The sequence below is a fragment of the Notechis scutatus genome, chromosome 1, assembly GCF_049901735.1.
Source record: "Notechis scutatus isolate UNSWTSFEM ecotype Mainland chromosome 1, rNotScu1.2, whole genome shotgun sequence".
Lineage (NCBI taxonomy): Eukaryota > Metazoa > Chordata > Lepidosauria > Squamata > Elapidae > Notechis > Notechis scutatus.
In genome coordinates, this window is record NC_142009.1 from 337,654,112 (window position 1) to 337,670,957 (window position 16,846).

At 38.2% G+C, this 16,846-nt stretch overlaps 1 protein-coding gene and 1 pseudogene across 1 annotated transcript in view; one reads left to right on the forward strand and one right to left on the reverse strand.

Moving 5' to 3' along the window:
- Positions 1-494: 494 nt before the first annotated feature.
- Positions 495-573, reverse strand: LOC148133581 (U4 spliceosomal RNA; annotated as a pseudogene).
- A 2,932-nt stretch (positions 574-3,505) lies between these two features.
- The window catches only part of LOC148133582 (vomeronasal type-2 receptor 26-like), a 34,816-nt gene continuing 21,475 nt past the window's right edge, over positions 3,506-16,846 (forward strand). Inside the window, exons 1-4 of the mRNA XM_087965744.1 lie at positions 3,506-3,717; positions 4,405-4,696; positions 5,172-5,888; positions 10,399-10,617. Of these exons, the coding sequence (XP_087821870.1) occupies positions 3,506-3,717; positions 4,405-4,696; positions 5,172-5,888; positions 10,399-10,617 (1,440 nt within the window). The remainder of the gene's footprint in view (positions 3,718-4,404; positions 4,697-5,171; positions 5,889-10,398; positions 10,618-16,846) is intronic.

Below are 16,846 nucleotides of genomic sequence, written 5' to 3' on the forward strand. Positions count from 1 at the left end.
TTGTTTCAATCTTTCAAAGTTCTTGTTTTATTGTATCAATTTTCCTTGTGTTTTTAAGAAGCAAAGTCTTTTATAAGAAAACAAATTAAAATTAACTCAGATGGCACCCTTTGTTCTGACAAATCCACACCTCCTCTTTCCTTTTCCCTTCCTGATTATTCAGAGCATTTTTTAAACCACAATCTTCCAAAAAGTTCAGATCCAATTGATATTAAATTTTCTCTTCAACAATTTTATAGTTCAGCTTTGTTAGTGCCTATATAAAGTCAAGATATACTTATCTAAGTTGATTAGGTGCTTTCTCCTCCATCTTCAACCTCTCCTGTTCAAAGCTCCATGCTGTCAAAGCAATTCACATCTTTTTTGTTCCCCTTTCTGTTCGCCACTGTAAATCCTCTCTTAAAGATTCTTTAAAATGTTAATCCTGAGGGTACCTTGTTGAGGTAATTCCCCGATAGGAGAATGAGTGCACACAGGGAGACGTAGTGAGAGTTTCAATTAGCAATAATCAATTAGCAATAATCGCGCCTCGGATAAACCTCATTGGCTACGATACTGCCACTGCGCAAAGAGTGTTGAAGAATAACACACAACCAGCACGCAGATACACGGTATAGTAAAATGTAGGTTTTTACTTCCAATAAACATTTAAGCAAAGTCCAACAAGCAGTCCAAGTCATTCACAGTTAAAGCAGTCAGTTTTTAGTCCGGGGATAATCCAAATAACAAAGTCCAGTATCATAAACAGTTCAGTAACAGACTTACATCAAATCCAAGAATAACTATGATCAGCAACAGTCAGTAGGGAAATGCAGGAATGGCAACACTCTCAGCAACAACAGAACAGAACAACCCAGGTTTCTGGCTCCATCTTATGGCCATTTGAGAAACCACACCCAATTACAGATTTTTGCATTTCCTTAAAGAGACAGTATTAAAATGTCTATCCTGGTTTATACATTTTCCAACCCAAATGTTAGGTGACTTACATTCCTAACATACCTTCTATTTAATTATATCATCCAATGCTTCCTGCTGTTCACGTCTTTCTCTCTCTCCTGGCCATTCTTATTCCAGTCTCATCTTCCCCTTCAGGGTAACCATTTTAGACCACCGCTTCAGACATCTTCGGGAAGGAGTAATTGCCAAGCCGGGGAGGGGATTTGTGACTCCCCTCTACCCAGCTGATGGTCTCCCCTTCCTCTGCCACCCCTATGAAGCAGCTTCTGCCCCAAATCCAAAGGATTGGGGCTCTCTGACGCCGAAGCACAGACCAAAGCCGTGCACGATCGCGGTCAGCGGTCTGTCTTTGGGGAAACTCAAAACAGGAAGTCCCAAGTTAACCTATGATTCTGGATTCTTTATGAATATATCTTTTCTTTTATGTACACTGAGAGCATATGCAACAAGAGAAATTCCTTGTGTGTCCAATCACACTTGGCCAATAAATAATTCTCTCCTTTCCTTTCCTCTCCTCTCATTCTATTCTATTCTATTCTATTCTATTCTATTCTATTCTATTCTATTCTATTCTATTCTATTCTATTCTATTCTATTCTATTCTATTCTACTCTACTCTACTCTACTCTACTCTACTCTACTCTACTCTACTCTATTAATTGTCCTGTTGGGAAATTTCTCCTTAGTTCTAGTTGGATCAATCCTTGATAAGGTTCCATCCATTAGTTCTTGTCCTGCCTTCAGATGCTTTAGAGAAGAGATTGACAGACTTTTTTCTGTGACAGTCCCTCAAATATTGGAAGACAGCTGTCATGTCACCCCTAGTCTTTCTCTCTTAGACTAGACATACCCAATTCCTGAAACCATTCTTCATATGTTTTACCTTCCAGCCCCTCATCATCTTTGTTGCTCTTCTCTTCACCTTTTCTAGAGTCTCAACATCTTTATTTATTGTCATAGAAACCAAATCTTGATGCAGTATTCCAAGTGTGGTCTTCCCAGTTTATTATAAAGTGATATTAAAATGTAATGTCATCTTGATTTTATCCCTCTCTTGAGGCAGCCTAGGATTTAAACCATGACTGTCCCTCACCAACGAACATCTATCATGCACTAGGGAAAAACCTTGCCAGTATAGCTTGATCAGTCAGAGGTTATACAACTGAATATCATCAGCATAGGAATGATAGTCGACTTGACTGAGAAGGCCTTATTGATGCACCCTGAAAGTCATTGGATTGAGCTCAATATCTTCCCAACAACCAACATTGAATGGAACAACCATCAGATAAAGGAGAGAATCACAAGATTAGAAACTGTTATTCCAGGTTCTAATTTATTCCACTGCCATGTCGTTATTTTTTTTAAAAAAACTAGTTCTTCCATCCAAGTATAATTGCTCACAGTTACAAGGGTACATCTGCTTCTCATGTGCCACCAAACCCCATTAGCACTCTTACTAGTGTAGGAAGTTAGCACCCACCCCTCTCCTGGAAAAATGAAATATTTTAGGATATATTAAACAGACAGAATATTTCCCTAAAAAGAGAAGTAGAAACTCAGAGAGGCAGAAACTTTGTCAATGGGCCATTAAGGCCTGAGCCAGTCTATTCTACATAACAACAGATAGGATTAGCCCTCAACCCATCTCACCACATGGCATCTGGGAAGATTACATCAGCCAGCACTCAAACAAGCCTGGGACACAGACAAAGCCTACAAAGGTAGCTAAGACCCCTCCCCTCTGGGAGTTTGACAACCAATGGGATACATTTCTTACATAGGAACAGGAAACACTAAGGTGGGGCCCAAGAAAGGTTATAAAACCCAGGCACGCTCAGCATCCCAGCCTTTTTTTCTTGATCTCTTCCTTTTCACTCTCGAGCTCCAGGCCATATGGTCCTGATATTAAACCTTCCAAACAGCCTCCATGTTTCCAGTGCCTGTTTCCCCACTTGGAACTGAACCCAGAAGGATATTTCTTCCAACACTGGCTGACCAACTACGGCCCTGGCCAAACTGCACCTTGTTTGCAGGGGGTTAGTTTCACAGAAGTCAAATTCATAACTTCAGCATGACTCCATCTGCTCTGGGCACTACAAGAAACTCAAACAATGTTTTTTTCACCCATTTGGGTGTATGAGAAGCTATTGCTACAAGGATAGAAAATTGCATTTTCCTTGCAATCATCAGAAGTACAGTAATTCTTAGTGTTTCCCAGGTGGATTTCTAGATACAAAAACTTCCAAGCTATAAAAACATGTCTGAGTTCTCCAGATGGGGGCAGATGATGACACCTTAGCCTGTCTTGCAAAGAGCTCACTCCTGGGTTTGAAGAGACTCACATGTCTTTCTTTCCTGTATAATCACAGCCCAAACACAGGTAAGAGGAAGCATGGTTGATATAAATCTGTCCTGGGCACAGGTGGTATCTGATCTGCTAAAGTTCCAGTGAGATTTCAGGTTTAACTTTCAAATCAGTTTCTTCATAAACCTTTATTTCAGTCCTAGGAGGGAAAGTGATAAGAATGACCAGACAGGAGTCATGCTACAGTTGATGTTGCTGCTTTTCTGGCTCCTGGCTCCAACTACAGTGAAGAGGCTGCAAACTATGTGTGTGTTCAGTGATTATATCCCATCAGAGGAATGCTACTATAGGCCTGGTGATCTCATTATTGGTGGAAATTTGCCATTGGGAGGCTGTTTGGATTCTACTGTCCCTCACTTTAATACATCAAATCTTCCTTTACATAATGGGTAAGTTTCAGCTGGAGGACAAACATATAGATAAAAGGTCTCTTTGCTTTAAATTATAGGACCTCTTTCAGAAATACTTCTAGTATTCTGCACTGTCTTAGTGTAGTAGACATCTTCTGTTTCTCTCAATAAAATAGCAAGCTCCTAAAATGGACTGGAATTCTCAATCTCTTCCTCATGGAGATGATAAACAACAAACATGAACAGTACATTAGAAGCTGTGAGGACATAGTGAAGAATTTGAATTTCAGTATTAATCTGAACAGTAACTCCAGTGTTCAGGAGTTACAAAAATCCTTCTCAGCTTTGGAATCAGCATTGCTCATGAATAATGGCCTTCAGTACATCTATGAGGTGATTACCACTGTAGTCCAGTGCTCAGCAATGCTTACCACCCCTGAAGAAGTTGCTCCAAGAGAGACCCTAAATTATTAGCATGAAAGAGGAGTAGTTGGGAAGCATTACAACCATTGGAGAAAAATGAAGATGGGAGGAGGGGTATAAAACAGTCCATGGTAAGGATTGTCTGTTTACTCACAAAGCCATTCAGGTTTAGCCAAGAAAGATCCTTAAAAAAAACACAAACCCAATAAAATTTGGATGTTGCTGCACCAACCCAAATACTGAAGCAAACTCTACAAGCGAACAACTTTAACAGTAATGTTCCCTGTGTTTTTATCACTATAGGTTCATCCCCAGTTACTACCAGCAGATCCTTGCATTGAGGTTTGCTATTTCCAAGGTCCATAAGGATTTTCTTCTGCTCCCCAACATCACCTTTGGCTTCCACATCTATCGTCATTGCCAGAGGGAGATAGTTATTTCCTTAAACAGCCTCTCCATGCTCTCCTCACATAGCCAAGTGGTTCCAGGTTACAAATGTGGCTGGCAGGACACTCTGTTCTCCATCATTGGTGGTCTCAATGCCAAATCCTCAAGAGAGATGGATTCCATCTTCAGCATTTTTAAGGTCCCACAGGTAAGAGAGCTTTCTTGGATACACTATGGAGTAGACAGAGATCAGAAGGTTACTCAAAAGCAAAGAGGGAGGGGTTTTTGTGGGGCACATCATGATCATGTGACTCTCAGTTAATTCTTTATTAAAAGGTGGCCATCTTTTAGTGCCATTTATTCTCTGTATCAGATTGTTAGTTTTTTTCTCCTGTCTTCTGACGTACCTCAACCAGTAAAAATGTGCAACTGGTGGCTCTTCCTAATACGGGAAACAGATTAAGGTTGCTACTCAACATAAGCCAGTGTGACTGCTGGGGCCATCAACCTCACAATGGTGACCTCAAACTTTGTCTTTGAAAAAATAATTTCATTTTCTCTAGCTCGGTGTTGGCTTTGAGTTCTCTCAGGGTGAGAAAAGAGTTTATCCTTCCTTCTTCCAGATTAATCCCAAGGAATCTCCTCAGTATGTGGGTTAAGTCCAGCTGCTCCTGTATTTCCAGTGGAACTGGGTTGGGCTTGTGGCCCCTGAAAATGAGAGAGGAGAACATTTCTTCTCAACTCTGATGCCAATGCTCAAGGAGAAGGAGATCTGCCTGGCCTTCTCTGAAAGGATGAAATCACATGATCTTGAGATTATAGTGGAAAAGTTAGTTCTCAATTTCCATACTTGGTCAAAAACTGAAGTGATTCTCCTGTTTGGAGACTATGATTGTAGTTTAAGTGTACAGACAATGTTGTTTGTCCATGAAAAAGAGAGCAACACAACATTTCAGAATGTTTGGATCTTAACCTCCCATTGGAAACTTAGTGTGGAGGAATCTGAGGACATATTGCTATTGGTAAAGGTTTTCCATGGAGTCTTGCATTTCAGAGACCACACCGGGGATGTCTCAGAATTCACCCACTTCCTTCTGTCTTTAGACCCCTTGAATCCCCAAGGAGACGTATTTCTCCCTCTATGGTGGGAATATGTCTTTGACTTCAAGATCCATAAATCAGGAGAGATCCCTCCAAAGGGGGAAAAACAATGTACAGGAAAGGAGAAAGTGCAGAATCTCCCCAATTACATTTTTGAAACAAGAATGACAGGAGAAAGTTATAATATCTACAATGCCATTTATGCTGTGGCACATGCTTTACATGCAATGTTTGGATCCAGAGCCCGACCAACCGTGATGAGGTTTGGAAAGAGGACCTCAAATATCCAGTCATGGCAGGTAATTTCTGTGGCTTGTCAGAGAGGAAGTTTCCCATATGCATTTCTTCAGTTACTGATTCAATATCTTCATGTTATCATCTCAATGTATATTAAAAGCAATTATCAGAAAAAATATGGAGGAGGGTGGTGCTGGCGTCGCGACAGTACGGCATGCGATCTCGGAGGTCTGAGATCGCAGCTGATATCTTTGCCTCTGGATGGTCCAAATGGACCTAAACCGTCCCGAAGAGACAGCGAAAGTGAGGAGCACATCCTGTTGATCCCAGGGACACTGCAAAGTCCCTGGTAGATCCAAGAGAAGCTCTTCTTGCCAGCGGCAAAGAGACAGCCAATAAAGCTGCTGAAGTTGGGACAGCTCCGAGACGGAAGAAGAAAGAGAAAGTGTGCCGGTTTGGTGAGAACTCTTTTATTTTAAGATTTAAAAGGACACTCTAAGGAAAAGAAAAAATCTGTAAAAGTTTTGACATAAGTGATTGAGCAGCGATTTGAAATGGAAAAATCAAAGTAAGGTGCTTTTTTTTTCTCTCAATGCTGGATTTCTATATGCGATTTTGTATTTTGGAACTGGACTGGTTCTTTTTTTATATATATCTATCTTCTCTTCCCTTTTTGACTTTGTAATATTTTAGGCTAGAGGCTCCCTTTTGTTATTTTGTTATTTCCCTTTTTTATATATATTTTTCTTTTTTTGGGAATTTTTATTACGTTTGGCTTGGGAAAGGAGGGGGAAAGTGAGAGCAAAGAAACTTTGTAACACTGCCAACTAGAGGCTTGAAAATACTTTCTGAGAAAGCTGAGCAAGAAAGAACTGAGACTCCTTTTCAATGACATTGCTATGTGATAAGATAGAGGGATGAGCACGGGAGAGTGTTATTGCAGGTGTTATTCTGGATTTCTATCAACAATTGGAGTTTGGTGTGAAAGTTTAAGAAAAGTTGAAAAGTTTTTGGAGAAGAGAGTTATAATAAGAGCCTTGGATAACTAAATAAAGTGCAGTGTGCCCTTTTCATTTTTTTTTAAGCTGTGCTACCCCTCCTTACCAGTTTTACTGTGCTTTTTTTAAAAAAATCTCTATTTTTGTAATAACTACTTGGGTTTTTGGCCTGGTTGGAGTCTGTTTTTGTCTTTTATTTTTTTCCTTTGGAAGCCCAATTTTCATGTTTGCTTTTTATTTTAAAGGGGAAAGCCTCAAAAATCTTTTCTTCTTCTTTTCCTTCCTGGCATTTTTTGTTTTTTCACCCACTTTTTTGGCTCATTTTTATGCACTTTTTTTTGAGACTTTTCAATTGGATTAAGGTGTTGAATAACCTGAAGAATTTTTCTTCTCTTTTTGTTCTTTTCAAGTCTTTTTTTTTTACTTAACTATCTATTGGATTAAGGTTCATAAGAACCTGAAGAAATTTTGTCTCCCTTCCTTTTATTACTATTGGGTTTTTTTTTCTCTCTACCATTTTTTAATTTTTACCTTGGATTATAATTGGCTACTTCATAATTGGATCAAGGTTTAGAAGAACCTGAAGATTTTGAACTGTTTAAAATGAGTAGGAAATTTACAGTTTCTGGTCCCTCAACTTCTACTTCTGCCTCCCCACCATCTGGAGGACAACATTCAATACAGACAATGTTAAAGCAAGAAAAAGAACAAGAAAAAGTGACTCTGCAGATGATTATGCAAGGAATCCAAGATATTAAAACAAAATCAGATACTATTGAAAAGAGAATAGAGAACATTGAACAAAGAACAGAGAAAACCGATGAAAAAGTGGAGAACATTCAACAAATGATGACGAAATATGATGAGAGATTCCAAAAAATTGAAGAAGATAAACAAAGAGACAAGAAGATTGGAGATATTGATACCAGATTAACTGTGGTTGAACAAGATAAAAGTGGTATGCTGAGATGGGAGATGGACAGATCAGAATTTTATCTCAGATTTCAAAACATAGAGGAAGAAAAAGGACAAAATCTAGCTGAGATAATGATAGAAATATTGGCTGAAGCTTTGGAAATAACTGAAGAGAAGATGATGGATGGAATAGACGAGGTATACCAAGTTTTTACAAGATATGCGATGAGAAATAAGAGAGAAGTTCACATTAGATTTACAAAGAAAGCCATTAAAACACAAATATTACAAGTGGCAAGAGAGAAAACGTTGAAATACAAAGGCAAGGAGATTGTGGTTTTAAAACAAATACCCAGAAGAGTGAGAGAGATGAGAAGATAATATCGATTCTTGACTAAAATGCTACTGAAAAAAGAGGTGAATTATAGATGGCTGATCCCAGAAGGGTTAATGTTCACATGGCAAGAACAGAGACATAGAATTGATTCAGTTGAAAAAGCGGAATTATTTTATACAGAATTTTTTGGAAGGAGAGAGGAAGAGGCAGAAAAAGGGATCTCACTAACTGAATTCCAAGAGGACCAAATGGGGACTGAAAAAGAAGAAGGTGCAGTAGGTGGACAAGTGGAAACTAAAGAACAATGTGAACCAAGAGCTATGAGAGCTGCCAAACCCAATTATAAAATATAACCACGGAAGAGAAAAAAACTGATCACAATCAATATAAATGGACTTAATTCAGCCATTAAAAGAAGGAAAACTTTCCATAAATTAGAAAAATTAAAATTTGATATAATTTGTCTACAAGAAGTACATATTAAAAAACAATATGAACAACTGTTGGTACAGCCAAAATTAGGGAAAATATTTACCTCTCTGACTCAATGTAAGAAAAGAGGAGTGGTTTTATATATTAAAGAGACCACCCCAGCAAAACTGATTTATATTGATGAAGATGGAAGAGTTTTAATGGTGGAAATAATGGACAATAATATGAAAACACTTCTGATTGCAATTTATGCTCCGAATGATAAACCAGAAGACTTTTATAAAAAATTACACACGAAAATAATTGAATTGGACTATGCCAATATAGTTATGATGGGAGATTTTAATGGAATTGTAGACAATAAACTGGACTACACAGCAACAAAAACAAAGCAAAACAGAAAGACTCTCCCAAAATCCTTTTTTAAAATGGTTGATGAATTAAATCTAAAAGATACATGGAGAAAAAGAAATGCTAAAAATAAACTAAGTCCATTTATATTGATTGTGATCAGTTTTTTCTCTTCCATGGTTATATTTTATAATTGGGTTTGGCAGCTCTCGTAGTTCTTGGTTCACATTGTTCTTTAGTTTCCACTTGTCCACCTACTGCGCCTTCTTCTTTTTCAGTCCCCATTTGGTCCTCTTGGAAGCAGCGATATTTGTACAACATTGGAAAGATGAAGAAAGATGGCAAGTGAAAGAGATAGTTTAGAAGATTCTAGACCGTGCAGGAATGGATAGACTTACATTGAAAATTAAGCAGAAAAAAGACACAGAATATGATCAGACATGGAACTTATTTTACCAATGGTTGGAGAGTAAAAATGGAATCTGTATTGTTAAGCAAATTAAATACCCAGAAAACACATTTATTAAGCACTAAGAAATGTAATTAATAGAAAAATAATAAATAGAAAAATAAGAAAAAAGAAGAAAGACCTTTGTAAAGTCCTGAAAATCTTCAATGTTTCCCTGGCTTTCAAGAGTTAACCATGACAGGGAGTAGAAGTCAACTGAGACCAAAACAACAATCTGGCTGTGTTTGAGAAAGAAGCTTCAAGAAGTCAGAAGAAGTCCTAGTTAGCATATTTGCAGAACAACCTCTGTTTCCCTCAGCATGTAACCCGAATCCAACTTGTAGAAAGAAACTCAATTCATTTCAACCTTGGTTATATTTCTATAGTTTAACATCGTACGTGACCCACCCCCAATTTGTTCAGTTTTACACTTATTGCACTGCTCAGGCTTGTTGTGTGAATGCAGTAAATCTTGGTCCGCCTGAGCACATAAAGCAGGATTCAAAATAGTCTTAATGGGTTGTTTGTCTCAAACCCATCAGACTTTTCTGCATTATTGGATAGACATTGAACAGTGAAGAGACAAACCAGGGCAAGCAGTTCCTTTTCCTTGACTCCATTTCATCAAACATGGTTCCTGCATTGTGCTCTGTTCAATTCTCAAAAAGAGAAAATCAGAGAATTTTTACTCTGTTGCCATACAAAAAATTTAATCATTGCTAAAGTGAATTTATCAATTACAAGACATCAGGACAAAATAAATATTTAAAACTACATGTAATCAAATATCACAGGAAGAAAACGCACATGATTAATTTTGGAATGTGGCACTAAAATCTTTCAATGTACTTATTCTGATAAAGCTTGATTTGAAGAAACCATAATACAAAGGACCAATGATAAAGAATTTTTTTTGTAGTTTCAGAGTAAATATTTGGTGTTACTGCAGATTCTTCAGTTCTCCACCAAGGGAATCATCTGGCTTTTCTGACATACATTCATCTTCTCAAGATGATCACAATATTCTGATAGACGCCATAACCATAGCGCTAACCAAATACTCCTATTTCTAAAGATCTCTTTTATTTCAGATTCTTCCCTATTTGAGCAACATGCAGTTCAATAACAGTGCTGGAGAGGAAGTCTCGTTCTCAGAAGATGGACTGAGATCTCCTCATTTTGACCTTCTCAATTGGTTTTTCCTACCCAATCAATCTTTTGTCCCCATGAAGTTTGAGCAAGTAAATCCTGAGGCTCCCCCAGGGCAAGATTTCACCATTAACCCTGATGGAATCATCTGGGCCACAGAGGTGAGCTGCCAAAAATACTTTAAGTCCTGAGAAAGATTCATTCTATCCTGAAATGCAGAACATCTTCCTCACTTGAAAAATAATCAATTGAGTCAGAAATCATGGCAGTCATTTGGTGAAAAATCGCCTTTTCATGTAACACATTTGAGGTCTGATTTATTTCATTCCACAAAGGGAACAACGTCTGCTTAAAACACAGGATGCAATTACATCAAAAAACAGTGATTTCCATGGACCATTTCTGCTTAGTTGCATCCTCAGCGTTCTTTCTTTTAGAAATGATGTGGTTCAGTCACAAGCCTTCCTTTGCAGGATGAAACCCCAGTTACAATATCCAGCTTTTGTTGTGAGGTTGGGAGTGCCGCTGTCCTGAATCCCCCAGCAGCTTCTTCCTGGTTTTTGATAGACAATAATGAACAATTTGGTTAGAAGAGATTCTGAGCATAGAACTGGGAATGTGGAATAGGAATAGGAATGTGGGAACCAATTAAATAATTCATTGGTATTTCTCTTTCAGAGCATCCCGTTTGCCAGGTGTGGAAGGAAGAGGTGCCAGGCAGGAGAGAGGAGAAGAGTTCCTGAGGGCAAGCAGGTTTGCTGCTACCAGTGTGATGCTTGTCCAGAAGGGACCTTTTCTAATCAGATAGGTAGACCAGACTTTAAATCTTAATCCTCCAGAATCAAAGGAAGACATTTCATTAAATCAATCTATTTTTGTTATTGTTGTCATTTCTGGTGAGATTGACATCAACTCATATTGCCCTTTCCCATATTGCCAGAGGACACCTTTCCTAATCCTCAGCAATTGCCAGCAATTGCCTATTTATTTATTTATTTATTTATATTTATTTATTTTTATTTTTATTTTATTTTTTTATTACTGTAACATCCAATTGGAAAAACCAACTTTCTATCTTTTCCTAGGGATATGGGGTGTGTGGTCCAACAGTTTAATTTTTATCATTTAATGCATGCTTCTTCCATCAACACTATCAACCTCTGAGGAAATAGACCTGGCAGGGAAAGAAGAGCTCCATCTACCGTATCTATCTTTGATAGAGGAGGAAGGATAAAAAAAAAAGTCTGAATGAACAGATTTGAAGTACAAAGCAGAGAGTTTAAGGCAGGGATAATATATACACAAACAAAATAGCAGCATTCCTGGATAACAGATCTGTTGGTCTTGTATGGGTTCCATTATAAAGTGAGGGAGAAAAAAAGCAGTAATCTCAAGCTGAAAGCCACATTACCATGGAATTGCCCCAGTGAATGGATAGCTGGAACTGAACTAATCCTCATCACTGGCTAATCAGGATCACCTTAAAGGAAGAATTGTTTGCTCTTTTTGATACCCCATCAATATCACAGGGTGTTATTTCATGATTCCCTTTGTGAGTAGGTCACCAGCAGAAAGGCAATACGTCTATCACTTTGCGGGAGCAATAATGTGCATGGTAGTTGCTTAAGAAATCCTTAGACAAAGACTTTTGATTTCAGATGCAGCTCACTGTGAACCCTGCCCAGAAGACCAATATCCCAACAAGGACAAGGACCAATGCATTGCCAAGAAGCTCCATTTCCTTGCATATGAAGAAACTGGGATACATTTTAATTTTCCTTGTTCTTTTTCTGTCAGTGATCACATCTGCAGTCCTGGTGATTTTCTATAAACATCATGACACACCAATTGTCAAGGCCAACAATTGAGATCTCACCTACATCCTCTTGGCCTCCCTCTTGCTCTGCTTCCTCTGCTCCTTCCTCTTCATTGGTCAACCCAGGAAGATCACCTGTCTCTTACAACAATCTGCCTTTGCCATCCTCTTTACCCTTGCAGTTTCCTCTGTGTTGGCAAAGACTGTCATCGTGGTTCTGGCCCCCGTGGCCACCAAGCCAGGGAACAAGACAAGGAAACTCTTAGGAAAACCATTGACCAACACCATTGTTATAGTCTGTCCCCTGATCCAATTAGTCCTTTGTGCCACCTGGCTGGGAACCTCTTCCCCATTTCTTAACTTGGACTTTCACTCCTTGCTTGGAGAGATCATCTTGGAATGTAAGCAAGGCTCCGCTGTAATGTTTTACGGTGTCCTCTCCTACCTAGGACTTTTGGCTCTTGTCAGTTTCACAGTGGCATTTCTAGCTAGGAAATTGCCTGATAGTTTTAATGAAGCCAAGTTCATTACTTTTAGCATGCTGGTCTTTTGCTGTGTTTGGATCTCCTTCCTCCCTACCTACCTGAGCACCAAAGGGAAGTCCATGGTGGCTGTGGAGATCTTCTCCATTTTGGCCTCTGGAGCTGCTCTCTTGGCTTGTATCTTTTTCCCCAAATGCTACATTATCCTGCTGAGGCCCGATCTGAATTGTAAAGAAAATGTAGTAAGAAAAAAGAATTTCTAACTAATGCAAGGATTTGCCTCATTTATATTTGTATTTGTTGCATGTTTAGAAGGTGACAAGATTTCTAATAAATGATGATGTTAAGGAGGAATTTCTTCCAAAAAAGAATTCCTTATCAAGTTCTGAAACTGCTTATAATATTCCTGTGTCAGTCTTTTGTTTTTCGTGTTTTCAAAGTGTTTTGACTGAGGTCCAATGCCCTGTATGGAAGGAAAACTATTTATTAAACATGTGTTTATTATTTCAGATATTTCTAAGTTTATATGGCAAAGGAAAAAAATCAAGAATTAAATAGAAACTAGTGCAAGATGCTAAGGAAAGAGAGGGGGTTGGGTTTACCAGACCTGAGATTGTATTTTGAGGCATGTTGTCTGGCCTGGTTAAAAGAGTGAGTGAACCTCCAGAATAAGAGGCTACATGAATTAGAGGGCCACGGATTAAGGTTTGGATGGCACAGTTATTTATGGTATGATAAAGTTAATATTTATTTTAATAATCACTTTTTTAGATGTGCCATATTAAGAGTTTGGAATAAGTATAAAACAAATTTCTCTATGATGTTGCCTCTTTGGATGTCCCCCCCAGAAACTTTTTATGAGGAAAAGAAATGGTGGTGGAGCCAGTCTGGTGGACATTTGGTAACTCATATTATCTTTCAACTCTGGTGAAACTTCATTAAAGTTGAGAGAAGAACTTGAATTAGAAGGTGAGGTTTACTTTTGCTTTACATATCAAAAACTGAAAAAATGACTTAAATCAGATAAAACAGAGTTGTGATTTTGATTTTGCTAAAAAGGAATTGGAAATATTTCTGTATAATAGTGATGAGCATATCATTATTAAGATTTATAAAATGTTGTTGAAATTGAATCTGGAAAGTGAACATATAAAACACTGTATGATTCAGTGGGCAAGGAATTTTGGATATAATGTGATCCTTGAACAATGGGAAGATATGTGGATGAAAGGTTTAAAATATACACTAAACTATAATTTAAAAGAAACATTTTATAAGTTGACGTATTACTGGCATTTAACACTGGATAAATTATCCTGAATGTATAAGGGTATTTCAAATGAATGTTGGAAGTGTAAAAGAAAGAAGAAACTTTTTACCATTTATGGTGGACATGTGATAAAGCAAAGAAATTTTGGAGTAAGATTCATATTATAATACAGAAAATTCTTCAAACAAAAATAAAGATGAAACCAGAAACTTTTCTTTGGGGTTTGGAAATTTGGAGAAAAAACATGGAATTTTTATCTTACATATATTGACACACAAAAATGGAAGGACATTTTGATTTTCACTATCGATGAACAGCTACAGAAGCTGATAAAGTTGGCAGAAGTGGCTAAATTGACCATTTTGGTTAAAGGAAAGAATAGAAGTACTTTGTTTCCACATAGAGACCACTTGTGAACTTTGTGTTTGAAATGGAAGAAAGAAAAAGAAACGTTTGGGTTTTACCGATTAGACTGAATGTTTTTCTAGAAATGGCTAGTTTATATTATTTTGGGAAAACAAAAAGTTATGGTTTGATTTTAATGCTTTTTTTTTACTGAAAAAGAGAGAGTTGGAAGTCGATGTTTCTTTTTTTCTTTTCCCCTAATTTCTCCTCACTTTTATCTCCTCCATCCCCCTTCTACTATGACTTCCCATTTACTAGTAATGATCCCAACTGGTCCTATGAATGACTTTTCAAGGAAATTTGGGGAGCAGCACCCCAAAAGATCAAAAGAGACAACTGGACAATTGCTGCCCTTCAACTAAAGCAACAAAAATTTTCAAGTGTTGCCAAAACTATTGCAGTTAATATCCTGAAATTCCTCCTTAAATTACATTTCTGTCTTGTGCCACCATACCCAAGTAGAACTCCTATTTTCTGACCAAACTAGGGCATAAGCCAAAAATCTATCTTGTGTTCAGGAGTCACTTTCACGTAGGTCAAATATACAACTTTCCCCATGACTCCATCTGCTCTGTGAATTACAGGAAGAGGTACAAACATGTTTTAAATTCTGCTGCATGAAGAGTAGCTATTGCTAAGGGGATAGGGCAATGGCCTTTCCCTGTAATTATCAGAAGAACAGGCATTCTGCAGGTATCCTCTGTGGATTTCTAGACACAAAGATCCTACAAGGTGAAACTTGTTTTGAAAAATATCGCTGAGTTCACCAGTTGTGGAGCAGAACATGTCACCTTACCTAGTCTTGCAAAGAGCTCACTCCTGGGTTTGAAGAGTCTCACATGCCTTTGTTTCCTGTATGGTCACAGCCCAAGCACTGATAAGAGGAAACATGGTTGCTATAAATTTGTCCTGGGGACCTCCTGGAGGCACAGGTGGTATCTGATCTGCTAAAATTCCAGTGAGATTTCAGGAGCGACCTGTAAATCACTTCCTGCATAAACTGTGATTTCTGTTCTAGGAGGGAAGAAGACAAGAACAACCAGGCAGGAGTCATGCTACTGTTGATGCTGATGCTCTTCTGGCTCCTGGTTCCAACTACAGCAAAGAGGCTGCAAACCATGTGTGTGTTCAGGGATTATATTGAGTTAGATAAAAGCTACTACAGGCCTAGTGATCTCATTATTGGTGGGATTTTGCCATTGGGAACCATTGGAAAGTCTCCTGTCTTTGACTTTAATACAGTGACACATGTTTTAAAAACTGTGTAAGTTCCAGCTGGAGGGGAAACATACAGATAATTATTCTCTTTGGTTTAAAATTGGGGACTTTTTTCAGAAATATTTCTTCTAATATTTGCACTGTCCTGGTGTAGTGCACATTTTGTGCTTTTCTTGATAAATCAGCAAACTCTTAAAATAGGTTAGAATTCTCAATCTCTTCATCAGGAAGATGATAAACAACAAAAATCAAGAGGGAAGTTGAGCTGGTCTAGTGAAAAACTCAAATCATAACATTTATCTCAACAGTAATTTGTGGTATAAAATTCAAATAAAAGGTCAACACTCTTATAGTGTTCAGGAGGTACAAAATAATTCCTCACAGTGTTGGAATGAGCATTGCCCATGAATAATCACCTTCTGTAAATCTATGAGGTGACCCCTGCCAATTGTAGTCCTGTGCTCAGCAAGCTTTACCAAACCTGAAGAAGCTGCTCCAAGAGAGACCTTAAATAATTACAGTGAAAGGAGAACAGTTGGAAAGGATTTCAGTCACTGCAGCAAAGTGAATATGGCGGGGATGATTGAGAGTATAAAACAGTCCATGATATCTATGGGAAGGCTTGTCTCCTTTCTCACAAACTAATCTAACCTTAGCCAAGGAAACTCCTTTGAAAAAAAATCCAACCCAATGAAATATGGGAGTTGCTGCACTCAAAAGTCCCCCCAACCAGTGAAGCAAATTCTACAGCCATATACAAGGTTTCCTTTAATGTTCCCCAATGTTTTTCTCACTACAGATTAGTTACCAACAACTACCAGGAGTTCCTTGCATTGATATTTGCTATCTCTGAGGTCAATAGGGATTTTCTTCTGCTCCCCAACATCACCCTTGGCTTCCACATCTATGGCCATTTCCAGAGGGAGAGGGATATTTCCTTAAACAGCCTCTCCATGCTCTCCTCACTAGGCCAAGTGGTTCCAGGTTACAAATGTGACCTGCAGGAAAGTCTGCTCTCCATCATTGGTGGTCTCAATCCCAAGTCGTCAAGGCTGATGGATTCCATCTTCAGCATTTTTAAAGTCCCACAGGTAAGAGAGCTTTATTGGATATAGTGTGGAATAGAGAAAGATCAAAAGCACACACAGAAGCCAAAGATAAAACTAAAAGTAGCTTTTTGTTGCGGGGGAGTGCATAAA